The sequence below is a fragment of the Populus nigra genome, chromosome 4 (genome assembly GCF_951802175.1).
Source record: "Populus nigra chromosome 4, ddPopNigr1.1, whole genome shotgun sequence".
Lineage (NCBI taxonomy): Eukaryota > Viridiplantae > Streptophyta > Magnoliopsida > Malpighiales > Salicaceae > Populus > Populus nigra.
Window position 1 is genome coordinate 2,195,800 of NC_084855.1, and position 25,203 is coordinate 2,221,002.

At 33.6% G+C, this 25,203-nt stretch overlaps 3 protein-coding genes across 6 annotated transcripts; 1 reads left to right on the forward strand and 2 right to left on the reverse strand.

Annotated features, from left to right (window-relative positions):
* Window positions 1-2,578: 2,578 nt before the first annotated feature.
* LOC133692173 (inositol-pentakisphosphate 2-kinase-like) lies at window positions 2,579-7,131 on the reverse strand. 3 transcript variants are annotated; one of them, XM_062112912.1, is made up of 9 exons: window positions 6,821-7,131; window positions 6,612-6,733; window positions 6,283-6,492; window positions 6,027-6,174; window positions 5,719-5,759; window positions 5,493-5,603; window positions 4,777-5,370; window positions 4,246-4,425; window positions 2,579-3,140 (listed from the first exon to the last, which is right to left on the reverse strand). In XM_062112912.1, the coding sequence occupies exons 2-8, from the start codon at window positions 6,711-6,713 to the stop codon at window positions 4,270-4,272; spliced, it is 1,362 nt and encodes a 453-aa protein (XP_061968896.1). In that variant the 5' UTR covers window positions 6,714-6,733; window positions 6,821-7,131; the 3' UTR covers window positions 2,579-3,140; window positions 4,246-4,269. The 3 variants fall into 3 exon arrangements, with proteins under 3 accessions (XP_061968896.1, XP_061968897.1, XP_061968895.1); XM_062112913.1 differs by lacking the exon at window positions 2,579-3,140 and adding an exon at window positions 3,795-4,132; XM_062112911.1 differs by lacking the exon at window positions 2,579-3,140 and having other exon boundaries at window positions 3,795-4,425.
* An 8,768-nt stretch (window positions 7,132-15,899) lies between these two features.
* On the forward strand, window positions 15,900-20,606 carry LOC133691710 (abscisic acid 8'-hydroxylase 1). Of its 2 annotated transcripts, XR_009841726.1 has the most exons (11): window positions 15,900-16,556; window positions 16,744-17,065; window positions 17,553-17,702; window positions 17,859-18,042; window positions 18,128-18,207; window positions 18,325-18,411; window positions 18,554-18,632; window positions 18,741-18,847; window positions 18,955-19,073; window positions 19,297-19,528; window positions 19,860-20,606. XR_009841726.1 is itself a non-coding variant. In XM_062112317.1 (10 exons), the coding sequence occupies exons 1-10, from the start codon at window positions 16,315-16,317 to the stop codon at window positions 19,427-19,429; spliced, it is 1,503 nt and encodes a 500-aa protein (XP_061968301.1). In that variant the 5' UTR covers window positions 15,900-16,314; the 3' UTR covers window positions 19,430-19,752. The 2 variants fall into 2 exon arrangements, 1 of the variants encoding a protein (XP_061968301.1); XM_062112317.1 differs by lacking the exon at window positions 19,860-20,606 and having other exon boundaries at window positions 19,297-19,752.
* Window positions 20,607-23,894: 3,288 nt separating this feature from the next.
* On the reverse strand, window positions 23,895-25,203 carry LOC133691571 (uncharacterized). Its single transcript, XM_062112136.1, has one exon. The coding sequence runs from the start codon at window positions 24,853-24,855 to the stop codon at window positions 24,004-24,006; it is 852 nt and encodes a 283-aa protein (XP_061968120.1). The 5' UTR covers window positions 24,856-25,203; the 3' UTR covers window positions 23,895-24,003.

Consider the following 25,203-nt stretch of genomic DNA (forward strand, 5'->3'; position numbering starts at 1 on the left):
CTTTAATTTTATTTTTTAGAGTACAATGTGATTTTAAAAAATGTTTTTAATTAAAAACTATATTAAAATTTTTTATTTTTTTATTTTTTATATCAATACATAAAAACATACATGAGAAATATGATATTTTTACTGTATAACTTTATAAACTACAATAACAAAAATAGATAGTATAAGTAAACGTATTATTTTCTACCTTGCTATTACATCTCATAGAATTTTTATTATTATAGTTTGCTCACTTAAGCTAAAATGTTAAATTAGATTTCTTTTCATTTTATTTCATTAATTTTTTATATTGATAAGAAGCGAGAAGTCAGGTTTCATTCAAAGTAAAAAAAATAACAGTGGGAACTAGAATGAAACGAGAATGTTTACTTCTATAATCTGATCGCTTTGTGTTGTTTTTACTTCACAATAATTCAGGATTTAATATCATAAGAAACTGTAAATTTCTCGTCTTGAAATTCAAGAGGATGGATTCCATCTCGATGATATCGAATAACTGCGGTAAATACTTGAGTAACAAGGAAGGTTACACAAGGTCCCTCTTCTTTTTAATGCCATGAGGTCCTAACTTCTACGGACAAGGCAAGGGTAGCTAATGCAGTAAATGTATCATAAATCATTGTCAGAATATTACACATTCCTGACAAGGCTGAGAGAATACCAATAAAATATTTTTTATATTAAAATAATTTTTTTAAATTTTTTAAAATTTATTTTTAAAATCTTCACATTAAAATAATCAAAAACATAAAAAAAAAAATTTAACAAAAAAATTAATTGTTTTTTAAAACACAGGTACAACCACGTTTCCGAACGCTCACTAAAAGAATCATCTTATTTGTTTTTGTGTTTTAAAAATACTTTTAAAAAAAATTAAATTTTTTTTTTACTTCAAATTAATATGTTTTTGGTGTTTTTAGATCATTTTGATGTACTAATATCAAAATTAATTTTTAAAAAATTAAAAAATTATTTTAATATATTTTTAAATAAAAAACAATTATAACTGCATTTTCAAAACAGGCTAATCCAGAACGCTCGATCTAGAGCTTCATTCATTGGTCTCACAATAAAATTCAGTGGGAATGTAATATTGAATATCCGCATTGACCTGCCTGTTGTAAACATTTTACGATACAAATTCTGTGAACTGAGATCATCCAAACTACCACGTACTGACTGCTTATGGACTTTGGAGGATCAAAAGGATCGGAATTGGTCTCTCTATCTTCATGTTTCAGGGAGAACACAAGGATACAACCTCCATTCATAAAAATTTAAGCAGATAGTTCTGTCATAATTAGTTACATGGCAGATTGTTGAAAGCATGGCAACGGTAATGTTTCCGGTGAACCACATGCATAGATTTTGTAGAACAAATGAAGCAGTGGTTCAGCCACGGTATCAGGTTGATGAACAGCAATAAATGGTTCATAGGACATGAAATAAAACACATTAAGCACTCTAAAAGCTCCATACAACAATATTTTTCTTATTTACATAATGGTGCAATAACTGTAAAAATCATCATTAACCACATACCACACATCGCATCTCTGACATGTCTTTGGAGTATAAGGAATAACCATGCTCTTCGTGTCTTTCATCACGTCTTTCTTATATGGGTCATCTTTCTTCTCTTCCTTGGGAGGCCCTATGCTCGTAATTGCTGCAGATTTTCTAAATTTTCTCACCTTGCAAATGATCTTCACTGGATCAGCTTCACCTATCACAGTCACCGTATTCTTTGACGGGTCGAGGACAATAGAAGTTATCCCTTCTATTGTTGCAATTAACTTCATCACCTTCTTCCTGCATTTTGAACAGAGCAGTTCCACTGACACGACAGTTTTCTGCACAGAAAAATGAAGTCAGTTTCCTCCGTATTTTCTCTAACTCATAACAGAGAAAATTTAAGCCGCTGCAGATATGGTGAAAAAGTACTGCAGAGTGTCAGTGTGAGCAGAGAATGACTCGGGACAATGCTTAGTAAATACAAGAGTACCAGATAAAACTTCACATGAACTTAAAAGCACATATAATAGTGTTTTAAGAGTTCAGGAAGCACAACCTTTGACATGGCTTGGCAGAGTAAGATAAATTATGCAATGGATACAGAGGCTATGGCGGAATTCAGAGTTGCTATAAATAGATTGTTTGATGTACTTATTTTACCTCGATCATGTAACAACGATTGGAAGGTTGAATATTACATTTACTTCCATGGCGCTGGAAGAAGTTTGGCTAAGGCCTTGACGTAGTAAATGTAAGTAGGTGATAAGTAAATGCCTGTCAGAATGTGCTTGATTGGTTCAACTGTTACCTCCTACACGCATTTATTGAAGAATTTACAAACCCTTGGACACTTTTCATCTACAACATGCCTTCGCGTTCAGTCCTGACACAGCACGCATGAAAAATTGAATCTCAGATTGGCAATGCAGTTGATTTTTCCATTTCATGTACCACCGCAATAGATCTTCAGGCAATATATTGCCAGCCATACAAAAGGAAAAAAATTCCAATGACAAACACAGATTCAACATATGCAGGTGTGAGCCTTTCAAAATTCCGAGAAAGGGTTATGCTGGCCGATATGAACGGATGGAGCTATAAGCATTCTACAAACACTAATGGCACTCCACCTTTCACCCCAAAAGTGGAGTGTGAGTGACACTTTCAAGTGTAGTGCTGATAGTCCCACATGCTAATAGTCCAAGCTAGGGGACTTTACAGAGAATCCAAAGCTATGGTTTTTTGACAGGCAAGCCAAACTAGCTTTTAAGCTAGGATGATGATAATAGTAACCTGAAATTACATGTTCTCAGTTCAGTAAATTTCTCAGTTCAGCTTTATTGAGAGCCGGGTCAGATGAATGGGCACTGCTTGTCCCCACTTCTGCCACACATTTGTCCTTTCTTGTTGCCCTCAAACTTCAAGATGCCGTGATGGCTCCTGATCCATGCACACAGATGCCTTCAACAACTTGGCAGCTCATTCTTGAGCACATGGAACAGCCACGGGCTGCAGGCAACACGCATGATTGTTCTGCTTGCCCAAACAAAATACGACGCTCAAGTCTTCCTTGCCGGCTGCAGGCAACACGCATGCTGATTTCCAATGTCATTCTTCTGTGAAAGTTGATATTTACCAAACCAGTTAGATTAAGCTTCCAAATCACACATTTACCAATTGCATCATATCCAAATATTGACATGGAACTGAAATGAGAATATACACGCATAGCAAAGAGAAGAGATTATGAAAAAATTGATATAAACAGTTCTGAGAAAGTAAACTTAAACCTCAACTCTCAATTCTGAAAAGCAAAGGGTGATGCTTCCTGCTATTTCAGTTGCCATATGCCTCAGTAAATTTAAATCTAGCTGTATAATTTTATAGCCCATGTGGGCTTGGGGATGGAATGGCAGTACAGTGGTTGATGTATCACTTTCTCTGTTGAGCCCACGAACGTGCTTTGTCCCTTTCAACCCTCTCCCCTCATTAAACTCCTCTTAACTAACAACAGAGGATAAAACATTGACTAAATTTCTACATCGGTCGTATGTAAACCGGGGGACATGCACTGTCAAGAAGTTGTATGCAGGCACTGTATATATATTGGGAACTTGAATCGTACACATACATTCATTTGCAGACTTGAATATTCAAAAAATTTCAATGCACTTCAAACATTTAACGAGGTGAAATTCAACACTCCAACTACATGATAGGAATGAAGAGAAACACATAACCAGCCAATGGTTCCTCGGAACACATTGGAATTAAGAGACAAATGTCTTTATTGATTATTCAATGGGCATTGTATAATAGTCCAAGAGTATAAAGTTGGTTTTGGCAGAGGTTATCAGCAAAACACATCGAATAATGGGTCAAAAACAAGCTACCCATACATTAATCGATCACTGTGCTAGCAGTCAAAGCCAAAACGCAAAAGTTTGATTAATTTTGTCTCCAACTCCACTTCATTTTATTGGGTCAGACAAGAGGTATGAAAAGGCATAGAATTTCAGAATGCAGCAGCAGCAGCAACGCCTCAATCCCAAACTAATTGGGGTAGGCTATAGTTTACACTTCACATTCTTTAAGGAAATTCAATCTCCTGAAAAGGGAAGAGTTCGTAAACCAAAATATTAACAGTTTCCATCTGCACTTTTACAAGTTACAAGCATTACATCAACAATCAATGCAAAAGATTGCCTAATCAAAACTTACGATCTTTTATAGTCTTGTTGAAACTCAATTTATAGTTTCAATCGCATCCATGGTCCTAGCATTGCCATCTTTATGCTCCATTTCCAACATCTGAGTGAAGCAGTTCAATATCTTCTTGTCCAGTTCATAGTAGTCTACCATCTTCTTTAAAGGTTTTAAATCCAAGTCAATGAAATTCACCTAGGCAAATGAAACTTGTATAAGATATAAAACATAGGGGAGGAAAGATGCCTTGCTGGATGAACTTAAACAGAGAGCTTTAACATGTTTTACAACAAATTAAGATGTAAGGCGATCAATATGGAATCAAAATGCAGCCATGAATGTGAAAATATTAAACATACCACAAAAATTATAAACGTTCTTGGGTTACAGCACCTTTTAGAGTGGGAATTGCCAAACATGGCACGTGCTCATTTTGTTTCCAATTTCATACTATTGAGACAGAATAAGGATATTGTAGGCCTCCAAGCAATTTGATATTTACCATGCACATCAAAATATACATGAAATATGTTGAAGGAAGTGTACCTTGTAATTAAAACTTTGGTTGGTTGACTGTAGGTATACATGAGGAGATCCAAACGCTCCATCTTTCATAGGTCTAAAACTAATCATCAAACTACAGTCCTTTGCAGTAGCAGCTATCAAATAATCCTTTGCAATTTTCAAACTCTCATCCATATGAATGGAATGCAAGGAGGAAAATCTATGCGGTGGTCTTGCTTCATCCAACTGTTGGCATACCGCACAAGGCTGACAAACAATGTTGTAATATGCATGAATGGCCCCTTCAATGTCAAAATTATCAAGCCTTTGAACTTCAAGAAGCCCATCCAATACTCTAGAGCAGTAAACTGCCTCAGCAACAAGCTGTATAAAACTCGTTGTGCGCAAGCCATTTTCAGCCAGGATGATGCCCTCGAGTGCATCTTCAAAAGCTTTTCCAGCCACAGCATTAGTTCTCTTTATGCCACCGCCCAAGCCCCCGAATATAAGAGAACCATTCAAGAATACACGGAAATTGTTCTGAGGAGTGGTGTACAGATCCTTGATGGCTTTATGTATTCTTTCCTTGGAACCAGAAAACAGATCCAGAGGATCATAGTCGCTTAATTCTGATATCTAAAAAGCCAAGTTATTCAAGTGAGAATGATTTACTGAACAAATAAAAATAATTGAAAAAAGAAACATTGGTGCAAAACTTGGCTCAAGAAAAGCAATATGATAAATGGAAGAAAAAATACCTCTTGTTCACGCAACTTCAAGACTTGGTGCATTTGAAATCGAGTAGCACTCCTCTTAACAGAATTTCTTTCAGCTATGAATTCCGATGAAGGGATAAATCCACATTTGGGCTACTTGATGGAAAGAAATAAAAGTTATAAATCCTAGAACGAAAAAATATCACTCGCAGACCAGACAAAAATAAACCAATACCAACAAGAGAAAAAAACACAGAAAACACAGTACCTTTATCTCAACTGATATGCAAGGTTCATCTTTAAGAACACCTGACATTTTAAGAAATTAAAGTAAACATTCATGATTACAGGAACCACATAAAACAGCTCAATCCACTTTCTAATCATAGATGACAGAAACTTTGGTCCTTGCTGCTACAATTCAAATTGATTTTTCTTCTGATTTCAGGGGATTTTCGGTCACACCAAATCTCCCCGCCACTAACTGTATTCTATCTAAATGCAACAAATAAAACATATCATAGCTAGAAAGTCACGTTGTATATAAAAAAAACACTTCGAAATGACAGTGATTACCTCCAGGGAATAGAGAATGATCAGACATGATAATCACAAAATCACGTTCCAAATCAACCACTGAAACATCAATTCGCCAAGCCGGACGTTGTTTAATTACATTCTTTTCAACACACTCAAGAAAATCCCTCGTTACTGGCACACGCATCTATCATGATTCCAGGAAAAAAAAAACCAATATTGAAAATCTAAATTACATCATCCATCCATCCATCCATTCATATTCAGTGTGGAAATAAATATCACAAAATCATACCCCAGCATCGACATGTTTGGAACCTAACAAAGGACTCATAACTAGCTGAGTATAAATCTGCTCTGCAATTTCTTTCGTAGGAGAGGTAACTAACTCTTCCACGTCTCTCCATAACAACCGCTCTTCCTCTGTTAATACTGATTGGTTAGAGTCACACTTCGGTGACGACCCGTTCCTTGCTTTTTTTGTTATCCTCATTACTTTCCCAATCTAACATGCATTAAATCATAATTAACCAAAAAAATTAAAATTAGGCACAGATTTTGCAATACAAGTAAAGTAATTAGAACTTTTAACCAGCATTATTTCGCTAATTATACGAAACTTACAAAAGAGGGCGATGATCCAGTGTAGGCGAGAACTATATTAGCAGCACCTTCACCTCTGTAGGACCAATCTGACGCGTCCTTTTGCTCTATTTTGACTTCCATTACTGAATTTGATGTGCTCACTGTGATGAACCTCATTCTACCATCAGATTACCGAGAGAGAGAAAAGAGAAGAAAAAAAAAAGGAGAAAAGAGCTAAAGATATTTACCAAAAATTGAGAAGAAAATATCTGTTGTTGCTGCGGACTGTGGATGGTTTCTAAACCCTAATAGGCTGGTATGCACAGTAAGATAAATTCTGAAGAATCGCGGAGAATGATCCAAATTGAAAGAGGAGGAGAGAAGATTATTTGCTTTGACTGTCTCAGCCTCGAGAGAGAATAAGAGAGACAGATAGGAGGATATGGTAGTGGGGAATGAGGGGAGTGGAGAAGGAAAAAAGGGATGCCTTACGGCTTTGAGGTGAAATGCGAGGCGGCCTTTTGTCAATTCAATTTTTAGCAGCTAGTTTACTGGTTGAGAGTCGTCGAGAGAGTATCAGATGAGACAAGACGGTGTTTATTTTTGTGGTTGGTTTAGAAAAAATTATATTTGTTTTTAAATTATTTTGGTACAGTGATATAAAAATTAAATTTTAAAATATAAAAAAATATTATTTTAATATATTTTTAAATAAAAAAAATATTTTAAAAAATAATTATTATTATAATACCAACCATTCCTCGAGTGAGTATCACCTTGTGTTTATTTTCATGATTGGTAAAAAAAAGAAAATTATGTTTGTTTCTAAATTATTTATATATATTAATATAAAAAATAATTTTAATGTAATATATCATATCGGCGGGTGAGGAGTTGGTAGTTGGTCTTATTAGTAGTGCTGATTGCTAACTTCTTATAAAAAGTTAGTAAATCCGTGAGGACAGTAAGGCTCAAAGCGAACAATTTCTAGCAAGTTAGACCGGACTGTTACATTTTATATCAGAGCTGACCTCACTGGTTGTCCAGTTGTACCAATAGGGTTGTCGAACTTCTTAAAGGGGGTGGATTATAATATCTCACATAAGCGGGTGAGGAATTGGTAGTCGGCCTTATTAATAGCGTTGATTGTTAACTTGTTAGACGTGTTTTGGGGTCATGTGTGGTCATCAAGAACAAAATTGTGAGGGCGATAAGATCTAAAACGGACAATATCTTGCAACTTGGGTTAGACTGTTATATTTGGTATTAGAGTCAACCTTATTGACTGTCCGGTTGTGCCGGCGGAGTTGTCGGGCTCCTTAAAGGTGGTGAATTATAATATCTCACATTGACGGATGAGGAGTTGGTAGCAGGTCCTACTAGTATTGCTGGTTGCTAACTTATTAGAGCACGTTCTGGAGCCATGCGTGGTCACTATAAACAAATTCGTGAGGACAGTAGGGCCTAAAACGGATAATATCTGGCAAGTTGAACTGGGCTGTTACATCTGGTATCAAAGCCGACCTCACTGGTTGTCTGATTGTGCCGACGGGGTTGTCAGGCTCCTTAAGGGTAGTGGATTGTAATATCTCACATTGACGGACAAGGAGTTGGTAGCAGGCCTTATTGGTAGTGATGATTACAAACTTGTTAGAGCGTATTTTGGGGCCGTACGTGGTCACCAAGAACAAATTTATGAGGACAGTAAGGCTCAAAGCGGACAATATCTGATAGGTTAGGTGAGGCTGTTACATTTAAAATAAAAAATATTATTTTAATATATTTTAAAATAAAAAAAATATTTAAAAAACAATTATTATTACAATATAGTGAGTGGTGGTAGGTTTTTTTTTTGTTTCGTTTTAGGATGGGTGGTAATTGAACCTATAAAAAAAATATGATAATTATAAAGAAGGACAAATTTGTCCCTTAAATTCCCAATTGAATCCTCATATCTGTCAAATATTCACAAATTCAGTCTGCCGTTAAAATTTCTCTTTATTTTTTTTAATCGAAGGGCATATTCATTCAATTCCTACTTCCAAATCTCTCCCCCTCCAAACATCATTCCTCCAATGCTTCTTGAACAAATGAGGTATTAAAGAGGAAATTTAAGGAGAGGGTTAGTTGGGTAATGGGTCTCGTGTCAAAGTATACAGGGGAGAATCAATTGGAATTGTTTTTGAATAGGGACTCAATTGAAAATTAGGTGATCATTGGGGGTGAATATGCTTTTTTTATCGAACCCCTTTTACCCTAATTAATAATTCAGTTTAAATGATGAAAAGTGTTGCTGGGGTCCTTGGGGAGAAAAAAAGTCACCACGTAGGAGCTGATTGGGGTTAAAGTACCGAGATTCAGGATCCAGAGGCATGTGCTTGCGAAAGTTCGCAAGATTTTTTATTGGACAGACAATCGATCCGGTATCAAAATTCGAAACGCAAAGAAGAATTTTACACGAGCCCGTGTCGACTGAAGTGAGGGTTACCACATTTGGAAATTGTGGTGCACGTTCAACCACGTCTTTTTTAAATATTAAATGAAAGATATATTAAATTACCTTGGATTCACATATTACATCATCAACTTATATTATAAGACTATAATAACTATATATAAAATAATTAAAATAATTTATGAAGGTTAATTTCTAATCAACCTAGAATTAAAATATAAAATTAAAATAAAAAAAATATTTTAGTCAACCCGACTCATGAAATTATGATAATCTCATGAAAAGCAAATCGAAAAAAATTATAAAGCCTGATTTTTAATCAACTTGATGTTGAATAATAGAAAAAATAAATTAAAAAATAACTTAAAAAATAATTAAAGTCAACCCTAGTTATCTTTTCGTGACCTAAGCCATGAGATTGGGATGATTTCATATAAATCAAATTTTTAAAAAAATACAAAGCTCCATTTTTAGAATATCTAACGTTGAAAGTTAAAATTGATAAAAAGATCAATAAGACCAGGATGACTCAACGTAAAACAATTTAAAAAAAAATATGCTGCCAAGTTTTTAATCCACTCAATGTTAAATAATAAAAGAAAAGAAAAAAAACTACTCATGTTAACCCAAAGTAAAAATAAAAATAAAAACTAAATCTACAAGGTCAGTATATAGCCCAATAAAACATAATAATCATATAGCATGATTTTCAAACACAATCTAATATTAAATTAAAAAATTAAAAATATATATATTAAAAAAATTAGGTTATTGAAGTCTGAAGTGTTGAATTGAAAAAATAAATTAATAAAAAAACATAAAATATTATTACAGTTAATAATATTATACTAGCTTTGATACCTTCGCGATGTCGCGGGTCATTTTTTTTTGCATACAAAATATTAAAAAAATAAAAATTTAAAAATCTTGGGTTTTTCTGCAAAGTCATACCCAATAATCTTGGATTTGGCTGCAACGCCTGACCTAAGAGTAATATTTATAATATTAATAATAAAATTAAACTTGCATGACCCAAGTTTAAGTGAGTCTGACTGTAACACCGGACCCAAGAATACTGGATGTGGGTCTGGTTACAGGGTTGTGTCATAAAAGTGTGATAATTAAATAGATTAATTAAAAAAACAAAGAAAAAAAATCAACAGGAAAGAAAAAACTAATGAAGAAAAAGAAAAAAAAACATTGAATTAATTGAGTCAATCTTTTAAACCAGGTTATCCCGTAAAACCTGGAATTTGCGTCATGAAAGTTTGATAACTACATAGAAAAAAATGATGGGTTTACCCAGAATTAACCGGGTTAACCCATCAAACCAAGTTAACCTGTCAAGCCCAGGATACGTGTTATGAAAGTATGAAAGTCTGATAATTAAATAGAAAGAAAATTAACTTTAATAAACTAAACTAAATGAAAAAAATAACTTGTCAAATCAGGTTAACCTATCAAACCTGAGATTCGTATCATGAAAATTTAATAACTAAATAAAAAAAATTTAACATTAACAAACTAAATCAAGCAAAAAAAATTCATAAAAAGAATAAAAACAAAAAACAAAAGAAAAAAAACAATTATATAATATAATACAATATAATAATAATTATAATTATAATTATAATGAAAAAACATGGGAAAATTTGAAAAAATGAAAAAAAAAAGTGGGGAAAGCTAAAGCTAAAGCTAAATTCTCAACCAACTCAATATTGAAAAAATAAATTTAACAAAGATAATTTTTTAAAAAAACATGTGTGGAAAACACTGTAACCAAACAAAAACAATGTAAGAGAAACATTGTAGTAATCCATAGTATTTTTTTTTTAAAAAAAACTACAAAGCTAATCTTTCAACCAACTCAATATATAAAAAAAACCGACAAAGGCTATCTAAAAAAAAAGTAATTTTTGGGTAAAAGAAATGAAAAACAAATGTACAAAAAAGGAAACAAAAGCGGAAAAAAAACACGTGGGGAAAGCTGCAGTGTTTAAAAAAAAGACAAAAAAACTAAATTTTCAACCAGCTCAATAGTAAAAAAAAAAATTAACAAAAATAATTCTAAAAAAAAATATATATGTAAAAATGACAATTTTGGAAAAAAATATAAAAAAAAACATATGGGGAAAGCTAAAGCTAGATTATCAGCCAGCTCAATATTGAAAAAATAAATTCGATAAAGATAATTTTTTAAAAAAAATATATGGGGAAACATTGCAGTAAAACAAAAACTATGCAGGGAAAATACTGTAGCAATTCATATTGTTTTTTTTAAAAAAAATTACAACGCTAAATTCTCAATCAACTTAATATAAAAAAATAAAATCTACAAAGATCATTTTGAAAAAAAAGAGAATAAAGAAATCACAAAAAAAGAAAAGAAAACAATGTATGAGAATATTATAGCAACCCACAATGTTTTAAAGAAAAAAATTACATAGTTAAATTTTCAATCAGCTCAATATTTTAAAAAAATAGCAAAGATAATTTTGAAATAAAAAAATTTAAAAAAAAAGAAAAAAAAAAGAAGAAGAAATCAATTTTGAGTAAAAAAAAAGCAAAAAAAAATGTAAAAAAAAAAAACCTATTACAAAAAACCTGCTACAAAAAAAAACAAACAAACCTGTTACAGTAAATATCCAACGCGTTTTAGAGTTCTTTAATGGGTGTTGCTATCAATTAATATTTTTTCACATGGGAAATAAATTGTTAAAAATAGCGGTCAAAGTTTATTATCAGCTATAATTCATAAATTTAGTTTAATTGCGCCAAACTAATTAAGATTAGAAAGCACTAGATTTTTTTGTATGCGTGATGCTCCAAAGCAGGTCAATTTTTTTCTAAATAAACTCAAGTTAATTTAATTAACATAAAAAATATATTTAAATAATAATAATTTAAATAAATTCGAATTAACTTAATTAACATGTGACTCATGATAACCAAGAAAGAAAAAAGGAGGGGGTGGGGAGGGAATAAAAAACTCAGGGCTTGAGATCCGACAAAATTATTTTCAAATGATAATTTTTTTTAAAAAAACCTGGATTAACTCAAGTTCTTTCCACTAACCCACCACTAATAACATGAGATTGAGATAATATTTTTTTTGTAATAATGACCTAGAAAAAAGGATATAAATAAATAAATAAAAACATTGAAAAAAAAACCAAGTCACATTGAGTTAACCCAATGAACATGCGACATGTGATAACTTCATAGAAAGAAAAGGCATAAAAAATAAAAAATCTCAAGACCCAGTAGCCTAACGCCAAATGATTAAATTAAAAAAATAAAATAAAAATTCAAAGGCAACTCGTGTTAACTTGACTGATATGCGATCCAAGATAACCATAGAGGAAGAAAAGATTAAAAAATAAAAATAAAATAGAAAGCTCGAGGCTTATTGACTCATCAAATGATGAAGTGAAAAAAAAAGAATCAACATTAAATCGAGTTAGTTTTCAAAACTAGTAACTCTAGCTACGAGAAAAAAATAACTATATAGAAGATAAGAAATAAATCTTGAATAAAATTCTTAACCATAAAAAAAAACAAATATTAATCAAAATAGTAAGGACCAAATATGGTATAAAAACTATTGAGGGATTTAATAAAAAAAAAGTTAAATAAAAAAGCAATCACAAGAATGAGAAACCGAAATTGAATACAAAAAATGAAATAAAATGTTGATGGATAAAATTGAAATAAAAAAAATGATAAAAAAAATGAAAATAACAATGATCAAAATTAGATAAAAAAACAAATAAAATAAAATATTGAGGGATTAATCGAAAGAAGGAAAAAACAAATAAAGAGAAAGATAAAAAAAAGAGGGAGAATTTAATAAAATGATGACTCAATCTGAAAAAAAAAAGAAATAAGATGTTAACCGACAAAATTAAAAGAAATAAAACAATTCAAGAAAAAAGGATAAAAAAGAATAATTAGGAAAATAAATACTGTATTTGATATAAAAAATAAAATTAAATGTAAATAGATAAAATTAAAAATAATATAAAAAAGAATTAAAAACAAAGAAAAACCAATAAAAAAAAGAGAATCATAATTAAAATACAAGATAAATGGGAGGACAAACCTGTTTTTTTGGGTAACATGACATGAGCTTCAAGGAGTGGATGTGGAAAATAGAAGGAGGGAAAAAAAAATCTAATTACCACCAAACCATTGTGATTTGAATAACTCGCGCGGCCCTACAAGTTTCACCTTAATTGGATGTTTGCGGATGACACGACAGCTAAGAAATCTTGGTCACTACACGTGCTGCCCAAGAGATGCAAGCGATGGAACACACCAGTAATTTTTTATTTTTACTTATGAAGAATACTATTTTGCCCCTAATCCATATAGAATATAACTAAAAAACATATTAAAAATACTAAAATACCTTTCAACTTGTAAACTACTAAATTGTCCCTAATTATTTCGCAAGTGATCTTTGAATCCCATGAAAAATACCATTATAACCCCCACAATCAAGGCAAAAACTTTTTGTGGAGACGGACAAAATGATAATTATACCGTGCAAGCCCACAGTAGATAAATATTACAAAACTGTTGAATTCAACGTATAAAAAATTAGAACTCAAATGATAAATTATAATACCAAAAAGTTTAAAGTCAAGGAAAAAAGTGTAAATATAGTTTTAAATTTTATCTCGATTATGGAGGATCTGTATATTGATAACACACGTCTGACATGTTCATCATAAACACACTTTTAGGAGTGGTGAATTGAAGGTGTGGTAGTTTTTTTTTAAATATCATTCTTTTAAAGTATATATTATATTTTTTAAAGTAAAAAGTATATGTTTTTTTAATAAGAAATGTGGTAGTTTTTTGAGAAAAAATAACCATACCTTCCACTCAAACACCCTTTTAAACAAATACTATGCTGAACCCTGATTTAGATATTCAAATATATAACTATTGTAATCGCTCCCGTATTAGCCTTTTAGATTATTTTAATATACTATATTAAAAATAAAAAATATATATTTTTAATTTTTTAAAATAAAATATATTTTAAAAATTAAATATTGTAATCGCTGTATAAAATATAAGTTTATGAATTTTAAGATTCATGCTTAGGGGTGAGAAAAAAACCGAAAAAACTGAAAAAAATAATTATAAAAAAATTAATTAAAATTTTGAAAAAACTGACCGGTTCAATTTCAGTTTTATAAACTTGAAACTGAAAAAACCTAACAGAACCCAAATAAAAAAAACCCCGGAAAAAACAGAGCCAAACCGGGAAAAAATTGAACTAAACCAGTTTGAGCTGATTTTTATCCTAAAAAACCAAACCAAACTGAAACTATTCGGTTTGAACTGATTTCAATTTTTTTATTTAAATTTTTATTTAGTTATTTTTTATAAAAACCAAATCAAATAAAAAATATCACTCCTGATACCAATTATTAACCGTGTTCTTGGCTTTTTCGTATTTTAGAAGTGACTTTTGCAGGGGGGGAAAAAATAAATCAGTAGTTAGCGACCTACCTTTACTTCTCGGAAAAAGAAAACGAGTGCAGTGTCCTGTTTCAGTGGGAGCCCGTGCTAGCTCGGAAAAATGGACCGCGAGATTTGAATAATTCATTGGCCACAGATCAAGTGGCTATCAATCCTGTGGATAATCATGATTACATGACGTATATGGGACCCACACAACTTTAACTAGCTGGCACTGACCAAATGCAAATATCTATTTTGCCGGTGTACTGAAGACAGTGTGCCTGGTTTGATAATGAGCTATTGACCATTGAGTACAGCACCGATAATAACTTTATTTAGATAGATATGATTTAAAAATATATTTGATTTGAGAAAATATAAAATTATTTTTATATATAGTTTTTTCATATTTTAATATATATTGATATTAAAAATAAAAATATTATTAAAAACAATTTACATCACAGTACAATATATTTTAAAGTCTCGGATGCGAGACATGGACAGAGGAAAAGAACCCTGAGCCTGCTTCGAAGCCACTGGGGTGCCTTCGTAAATTGGGTCACATAGAGAATTGTGCCTGTTGAACCTTCATGGCCAACTTGAAAACTTTGCTATGTTTCCAGGATTTTTTTCTTTATTTTTTATTTTTTATTAGAAATTGTATTTTTATAATATGAGAGAGTCATAGATATCATCTTTGATTTTCTTAAGTGTGATACTTTTCTAAATATGACACGTAATGTGTTATTATTATTATTATTATTATTTTAAGTGCTAAAACCAAAAAAACTTCCTTTTTGGTGCCCAAAAACAGGCTACTACCCGGACAAGGGATGTCTGGACAAGATAGATGAATCATTAGAGCTGGGGGGAGGCCTTGCCTCTTGTCCCATGCCAGGACATGGTGGCTGGTAGGATCAGTCCTGGACCCACTAATGGCGTGCTCAATTCAGATCCAAAATATAGGGGCGTAAAATCTGGCCGTCTACTTGCAATTCAATTGTTGGCCACACCCCTTTACTTTCTTGTTTAATTTTGTATTTCAAGAATATTTTTTTTATTTTTTATTTTAAATTAATATTTTTTTTAATATTTTCAAATCATTATTACGCAGATATAAAAAAAAATTTAAAAATAAAAAATATTATTTTAATTTATTTTTAAACTAAAAACATTTTAAAAAATAAATACAACTACACTTCCAAACAACTCCACACCACGCCCTATCTGTTCATCAAGGCACTACCATCTGCTCTGTGGAGACTTGTTAACTTGACAGAAAACCGAAAACGACCCCTGTATATGTTAATGTCTTGTACTATCCTCTATGAACTCTCCCTCCCTCCCTCCCTCCCTCCCTCTCAAAAGCTTTTATTTAAAATGGCATTTTTTTTGTAACCCGAGAGTAATTATGATAACTCGAGGGGACGGTTAAAAAAAGAACTTCATGGGAGACCAAATCCTAATAAATTCACACTACAAATGTCTCACGACTTTGATCTGTGGTTTCGATTTTTTTAGCCCACATTCAACGGAAGGTAGCAAATGGCAGTGGGAAGTAAGCTCAGAATAAACTACGAAAGAAAGCCGTGGTGGGGACTGGGGATTATCGCTAATGGGAGACGACGTCAATCAGAAATCTTTCAATCTCCAAATGATGGCCTGTAGGCCAAAATGCCAGCACCTATTTTCTCAACCGCACACATGGCCCGGACTATCCACTTTCAAATATTCTTGCCCGAGCCCGGAGGCAATAATATGGCCATGCTACGATAATTTCATGTCCTACTTCCAAACTTGAACAAAATGCATCCTCTCTCATCTTATATGCTTTCTTGCCTTTGTTTCTACACGGTGCTTCTTCTTGGCACCTTGTTTCTTTTGTATCTTGGATTCTTTAAGATGCTAGGGTATTGTAACCGGATTGCAGAGGCTGATATCCCACCGGGTAGTTGTGGATTACCGTTGATCGGAGAGACCGTACAGTTCATGGCAGCCATGAATAATGGCAGAGGTTTTTACGACTTCGTCCGAGCTCGCCGTCTAAGGTAATAAATCAGACTTGGTTTTGGAATGTCCATTGTTCAGTACTAGATTAGGAATACGATGAGCACGTTGCCTTTTAATCATGAGAGAATCTAAAATCTCTCAAGCATCAAGAAGTTTGATGATGTAATGGAGAACTGAAAAAAAAAATATGCAAGAGGGATATTAATTTCATTTTGATGACAACAGGTATGGCAATTGCTTCAAGACCAACATCCTTGGACTTGTACAAGTTTTTGTTTCAAGCACAGAATCGGCCAAGATAATCTTAAATAATGAATCGGGAAAATTCACGAAGAGATACATAAAATCAATCGCAGAGCTTGTGGGAGATCAAAGCCTGCTATGTGCTTCTCATGGACACCACAAACTCATCCGTAGCTGTTTGACACATTTATTCTCAACAAGTTCCATTTCTGTTTTTATCAAACAGTTCGATGAACTGGTTGTGAAAAGTCTTAGCACCTGGCAAGATGGGGACACAATAGTTGTTCTTGACCAGGCAACCGAGGTTTGTTCGCTTCATACAAGGCAGCGTGGTTTAACATGCTTGTATAATTTACTTAAAAAAATTAAATTAATAGTTTTTTAGATGTTTTTTTAATATAAAAAATATTATTTTTAATTAAAAAAATATTTTTTAAAGAAATCTCGTATTACCAAAGATATACTATGCTAACTTTTGAACCGAGCTCATGCTGTCCGAATATTAGCCCAACCCAGTAACTAGGCCCAAATATGCCTGCATTTGTAGGCCGCTCAATCGCCCATCCACGTCAACTGGAGCCATGACACCATAAAACTGGAGGCTAGAGTTGACCCACTTGATATTTCCACAGGCTTTAGTAAACCTTTCTTCGCTCGAATAACGAATCCTTTAAACGATAACATCACTTTGTCACTCGAGCCTTGTGCGAGGCTAGTTGCATAGGCCCAATTTGGAAGGCATGATCAGCGAAAAAACCTTGATTTTGATCTTGGTATCGTATTTGGTGCAGATAACCTTCGAAGCCATGTGCAGGATGTTGATGAGCTTAGAGGACGATCCGAAACTACAAACGCTGCAAGAGGACATAACTCATGTCTGTGAAGCCATGCTCGCCTTCCCTATAAGGTTTCCTTGGACTAGATTTTACAAAGGCCTTAGGGTAATCTACTAACGAAGCCCATCAAATCATAAATGGGCTTCTCATGTTGTGGGTTTGAACTTTATTACATTCCTTTTGCAGCCCAAATTTGGGTGTCACTCTCTGATGCCACGAAAATTATGAAATCATGATTCTAAAAAAATGATGATGATTCAGGCCAGGAAAAGGATTATGAGCACACTGGATTTGATCATAACTGAAAGAAGAAGATGCTCACAAGGCAATCAAAAAGATTTTATGCAATGCCTATTGGTAGAAGATGAAAAGCCAGGTTCTGATGAGGCCTATAGGATGACAGACACAGAGATAAAAGACAACATTTTGACCATGATTATTGCAGGTGAGAAGACAGCTATTATACCCAGATTTGCTGCTGTACCTTTGCCTTTGAACGTCAAACTGTTTATAATAGTTTGTCTATGTAGGTCAGGATACAACTGCAAGTGCAATCACATGGATGGTCAAGTATCTTGGAGAAAATCAAGATGTTCTAGACACCCTCAGAGTATGTAGAAAAAGTAGTATTCTTTTTCACATTCAAGCATCAATGGACATATTTTGGCCATCGTCAAGTAATTTTATGCAACTAGTTAAATGACAATCTGCTTTTTGTTTGGAGCAGGCAGAGCAACTTCACCTCGCAGAAAAAATTTCACCAGGGCCATTTCTCGCACTGGAAGATCTTGCTGAGATGCCATACGCTTCTAAGGTGAATACAAATGAGATCTTCCTCATTAATTTGATAGAAATTTCTGGGATTAATCTTTAGAGATAAAAAGAATTCCCTTTCTTGAGAGACTCTTGGTCTGATTAGGTGAATTCTGGTATAAAATATAAACGATCACAAACAGGTAGTCAAAGAATCATTAAGGATGGCATCTATAGTACCTTGGTTTCCAAGATTAGCACTTGAAGATTGTGAGATTGAAGGTTTGTCTCCTAACACCAATAACTTAATCTACGTACTTTCCACCACAACATTGTCTTTGATCATACTATTTGAAATTTAATAGTCCTTTTGTGGTTTTGCTTCCATAGGATTTAAGATAAAGAAAGGGTGGAACATTAATGTTGATGTTAAATCAATACACCTTGACCCTAATCTTTACAATGGCCCCAATAAGTTCAATCCTTCAAGGTTTAATGTAAGTCCCACCTATTGTTAAATCTGATTTCATTTCTTCTCTTTCATTTTCCCATCTAGCTGTAAATAATTAATGATCGACAAGCCATTTTTGCTTTTCATGTACAGGATGACTCAAAGCCATACAGCTTCTTAGCATTTGGGATGGGAGCAAGAACTTGCCTGGGAATGAACATGGCTAAAGCCATGATGCTTGTCTTCCTTCATCGTCTAATCACAACATACAAGTGAGTTCTCTATATAATCTATCTATTTTTCACTCCACATTTTTCAAATGCAACTCACATTCGCGCACGCATATATATATATATATATATATATATATATATAGAGAGAGAGAGAGAGAGAGAGAGAGAGAGAGAGACACACACACACACACACACACACACACGCACGCACAACTGATAATTATACATGAGGTAGGATGCTAAACATGATTTTTTTTTCCAGGTGGAAGGTGATAGACTCAGACTCAAGTATTGAGAAATGGGCATTGTTCTCCAGATTAAAAAGTGGCTGTCCGGTTCAAGTAACCCGTATTGATAATAGAAAGGATGATACCTCTGCGTATGGCTCGCATTAAACAAACAATGAGAAAAACATGGTTTGTGTAAGCTGCCTAAAAGGGAACAAAATGAAGGCTTCGTGTTCATAGTTTATTGGGTGATCATTACTGTTTGAAGTAAGAATCAGGCAGCATTCTTTCCTAATTCTTGATAAAGTTCTAGTCTAAAAGCTTTGCTTTCATGGCATGTATAAATGGCAAGCAAAGGGGAGTTATAATCAGTCAGAAATTTGGAATTTGAATAAGCCTTCCTTTGCCTCGCTCCTTTCTGATACACTCATGATACCTGTTGATGAACAAGCAGCACACAGGAATGTCAAATAACATTTGCAATTCAATCATGAGATAGACGCTGTGTGTATATATGTATTTATGTCTATCGATATGATTGATTAAATTCATGGCTGGATCAATTTCTGAGAACTAAAGCGTGCCACGTTAATTGCAGGTAGCAAAGGGCATGCCCTGAGATAACATAATCAAATCAATCATCGCCTGCCACAGCATCCGTGTAATTGAATGAAATGATGAGTGCTTGTATCTGCTTGAAAGAGTCAAGTCAGTTCTATATACCATATGCAATAGGGTACACCACCTAATCTTAGGGACAAGCCCTCCAATTTTGACCCCTTGTAAGTATTGTCTGAAATTAAGTATAAGAGGACGTGATTAATAAATTTAATTTTATAAAAAATAAAATTATACTACTTCAATCTACAATAACTCGATCTCCTCACATGTTATAGAAAAAAACTGAGATTTTTTAGTTTTTATTTTGTAATGAGAAAAGAGTCCACGTACCCCATTTTATTTTACTCCATGAAATATCTCTGAAGTGCTGTATATTTTCTGACTAAACGATATGCTGTCATGGAAACAATAAGATATATCACAGAAGAAACCATCAAATGTTTTGAATGGAAGCCATGCCCATCTGCAATTATTATTATTATAAGGAGAGCGAGTGCTGCTTTGATTCTAACAAAGTAATCTCATCACCAACAAGTTCCTGTCCAGATGATGATCATATGATGCCGCCAGTGTTTCCCCAACCACACCATGACTACAAACTGGACGAAATATGTGAATCATGTATACGTATATTCCAATTAATTGGCGGGTGGACCGTCAATTCATGATTTTGTAATAAGTTGGCTGTGCATAATATCAAGTGGACAGATAATTCATTTTCTTTTTTCCAGAGTCCAATCTCGACTTGCCACTAACGCTACAATGTATCATTGTTATTTGTTAGACATTCGAACACGATTGCATCTCCTTTTAGCATCGCAATGGCCCCTTTTTATCAACTCCACTCGTCTGCCTAATGCCTCCATTACTTTGTTGTTAAGTAAGGCTACTACTTCGTGATTATATATATATATATATATATATATATATATATATATATATATATATATATATATATTGATTGAAAGACATACCTACGACTGGAAGAACACAAAGGCTAAGCTCTTTTTCTTACGCATACAGTCGTGGATACACACTACTTTCTTAATTTGAACTCGTGGCATTATCGCAAAATGTTGTAATATAATTAATGGACAAATAATCAACTAAAGTTATGTAGAAGATCATTGAGAAACGAGAACAGAGAAGTCAGGTCTGAGCGTGCAAATCTAAGGGTGTTTATTAGATGGCAAGCAATCATTCTTTTGTAGCTTTTCCTATTTATTTATTTCAGAAGAATAGTGGGTTGTACGTAGCCCTACTTTCTGCCCTGGATTATTATGTTTTATGCATTTTTTTCCTAAAGTAATACCATTTCTTTTTTATTTTTAATCTATTACGATGTTAAATACTAATTAATTGCTTATGGGGGCTACGTTTCAATAATTAATTAATAGCTGCCTAAATTTCCAAAAATAAATAAATATATGTTTCTTCAATTCAGTCAACGACACCGATCAGTTGTTCACTTTTTTCCCAGCATCCAATACGACGACGGAACAATAATTATTTAAGCATAACAAATACAAATATGCTAAAGACAATTGAAAAGCACAAGGCTCGGTGGTTGGGTATCTTAAAAACAATTATGGGGACAAATTGTTGCTATTAATTTTGTTTTGTTTAATATCCGTTGCAATTTAAGGTGTCAGCATGGATTAAATTTCTCATCCTCAACACTTATTGTATAGTTGATGATGTTGACTTAACCACACCAAATGTCTTTCCAATTGCTTAAGGTCTGCTTTAATTGTTACCACCTTTAATTTATATAATCCAGTCCTACTGTGTAATCCGCTATTTCTTGGTAGTGACTGCCGAGACTTTAGTTTTTATAATGTATATTAAAATAATATATATTTTTTATTTTTAATTTTAACATATTAAAATGATACAAAAATAATAATTTAAAATTAAAATTTTTAAAGAAGGATTGATGAAATGTAAAGATCATCAACAAACCTGCTAAATACAGACGGTCCAATTTCTAACTGATCTTATAAAGAAAATTACAGCTAGCTAGTAGTATATACAAGGAAAGAAAATGACAAACCTAAGAGACAAGGTTATGTTCCTCGGCAAGACTATTTTAGTCTACTAATACAAAGTCTTAGTCTTTGTCGACATTAGTTTACTTGGAGTTTTTAGGTTTTTCTATTAATGTTTCGGTTATTATTTGAGTAGTATTCTAAAACTACCAGTATAAGCTCCATCTGAGAGATGGGAACTTCTCATGTCCACACTAGGACTCACCATCCCTACAGCATCAGACAAACCTCGATCAGAGTGCAATGAAAGAAAATAAGTAATATTTCATCCGTATATGTTGACAATGTCTTCTGCTGTTTCAATCATAAAAAATGGTGCTGTCTTTAGGAAAAGTAGTCCTCTAGAAAATCTTTTCCAACATCACAAGATGGACGTACGCAGAGAGGACAACTTAGGAATTGGGCATCAAGAATTAGCTTTCATAACAGGAAAAAAATGGAGATTTTTAGGCAATGGGTAGATGAACTTATTTTGGTTCGAAAAAGAAAAGAAAAAAGACAAGTGTCAGGAACTCATTGGATGCAGTTCTTGCTCGAAAGCATGCTAATTAACTCTCTGTTTAAAAAAAAAAAAACAATTATGTGATATTTTTAAGGTAGCTGAGAATAAGTGTAAGCGCGTAACTTTCCCATTTGATCAATAGATCATCTATATCAAAATTAAGAGATCATCAAAAAATTTACTTTTAACAATTTAATCAAAGATTTGAATCTAATAAATTATAGAATAAGTATAGTTTAAGACCATCAAATCAAGCACTAATCTATATATTAATTATCAATTACCACCGACTGGGCAGGTTTTGATAGTATTGTACGGAGGAAAAGGTCCTCCGAAGTTCGAAGTCAAAAACAAAATTAGTGGCATGACTATTGTAACAGTAGAATATTGGTGCTTGTGCCTCGACTAACATATACAACAAAAAGAAGAAGAAGAAATGATGGGGCATGTAAAAAAGAGACCTCTTCTATCCCTTTTGTTGTAGAATTTCCACCACAAGTGGATAAGAGCAAGCTGCTTCGTTATAAATAATCTACATATTATAATACAAGAAAATAAAATATCCTCAATCCCACGTTATATAATTTTTTTTGAACAGCAACATGAACAAAATTAATAATGCATCATCTCCCTTTACCTTTGTGGCTATATGTTAATTAGCTAGGAAACATAGAAGTAGATTAAAGGATAAAATGGAGGAAGAGGTGGTATAAAATAGGAATGATGACAATGACATTTCCCAAGGAAGGGAGGAGATGGTGATAACTTTGCCTTCGTTATGAAGAATATATCTGTGTATCCTCCATTGATGATCGTTTCCCAAACCCACAGTAATCCATTGAAATATTCAAGTTCCTGCAGGTCTCTATAATTGCAGACCGAATTCTTATCTGCCCTTTAATAGGAGAAAAAAGTGACTTTTTACTTGTGAAGATCCCACCTTTTTCAGGATAAAAAATGCCGCTGCTTTTAGGGTTAATTAGGGCAATTATGCACTAATAAAAGCCAAATTCTGCGGCTGCCAAAAGGACTATCAATCGCACTATCTAATAATTTTTGTCATTATACCTTATTGATTGGGGCAAAAGAAATAATGAATCTTGATTCTTGCCTAGTAATATTTTCCCACGTTTACAGCAAGGTGATATATATCGTGAAAGGGAATTTGGACTAATTAACCTCTGATCCAGGACCAGTTTCCAAATGAAATTGATAGATTGATCTCCACTTTTTCAAGTGCGTGCCTACAGAGGAGAACATGAAATAAACGTAGACAAAATCTGTGCAAGTGAAAAGGCTGAAGAGATAGCAACATAGAGCCATCAACATGCCAAGAGAGAAGTCTGGACTCTGGAGTCCATCCCATCAGCTTGAAATTTTCAGAAATTAGCACAAATAACTGAAAATTAAAATCATAATTTTCATAAAACAGAAATCATGACATGCTTGTCCAAACTCACGATTTGAAAAGAAGAAGAAGAAGAAGTAATATAATAAAATCGAGATGGATTTTACAGTGCCTAGCTAATTATTCATACTCCTTTTTACTAATATTGCTAAATATTAATTAATCACCTATAATTAATAGCCAAATACTCTTCCTTCTCCTCACTTAACATCGCAATACTCTCCTCTCTCAAAATCTTCTTCTTATCAGCAATAAACGTCTCAACGGCATGCCTAAATTCGTCATTATCCATCTCCTGCATCGACTTTTTCGCGGCGGCCGGAGTGTTATAATTAAGGCGAGTACTGGTCTTGATCACAGACGACGTTTCCCAGCTTCCAGTCTCTGTCTCCGATCTTCCAAACTCTCGTGAACATTCCCTATTCTCTTTTCCACTCCGCGCTGATCGCATCCTCCTGCAACGCTTCTGCTCTTTCAACAGTGTAAGATCACGAACTGGCTTCTCCTCCACTTCAACTTTGGCAGCATCAACAGTTTTCTCCCAGCAGACTATTTGTTTGTCTTCGTAAAAGGTATCTGTCTCACGGACTGGAAGATCCTTCTCCTCTACCTGAACTGGTTTCTCTAGCAACGACGAAACAACCAGCTGTTTGTCCTCGTGGGTTGTTGTTTTCCAACGAGGAGAGGAGTTGGTGGAGAAGGAAACGTATTCGTCGTAGATATTGGCTTGGAATGGGGTGTCGTTTTGGTCATTGTTGTGGGCTGTTGTGGATGAAAGACAGACAATTAGAATTATGAACATGTTTGCGAGCACAAAAACATAGATTTTCCGGTTAGAATAGGAGAGATAATGAGAGGCGATTTGTGTTATGACAGGGAAATAAGAGAAGGAGCACCAAAGCAAGACTAAAGCTCCCACTGCTTCCAAAAAGTAGTAAGAGTATCTCTTTCTGTTGTACCTTCTCATAGCATCGGCTTTCTCAGCCTTCATTTTGTCAAATTCAAAGGACGACATTGTTGGTTTGTGGGCTTTTGATTTGAAAGAAACCAATTGAAAAGAAAAGGCAACTGGAGGATGTACGAGAGGCGTATATAGAGAGGATGAAGAGAACTTCGGAGGGATTTGGGGTTGCTCGTGGAAGAGGATTTTTATAGAGAAGGAAAGTGAGGGGAATTAGGGATCATACAGAGAGGGATGACAGTGATATCGAGTGAAGGTAGCCATTAGCTGCTAGCTTCTTTACTGGTATTATATATCTTGCCTTATCTGGTTTGGTTTTTCTCAAGGAGGGTTCCTTGGAGGTAGAAAAATGGGAAGTGGCAAATACAGCACAGATTCCTTGGTGGGGAAGTACTAAGTAGG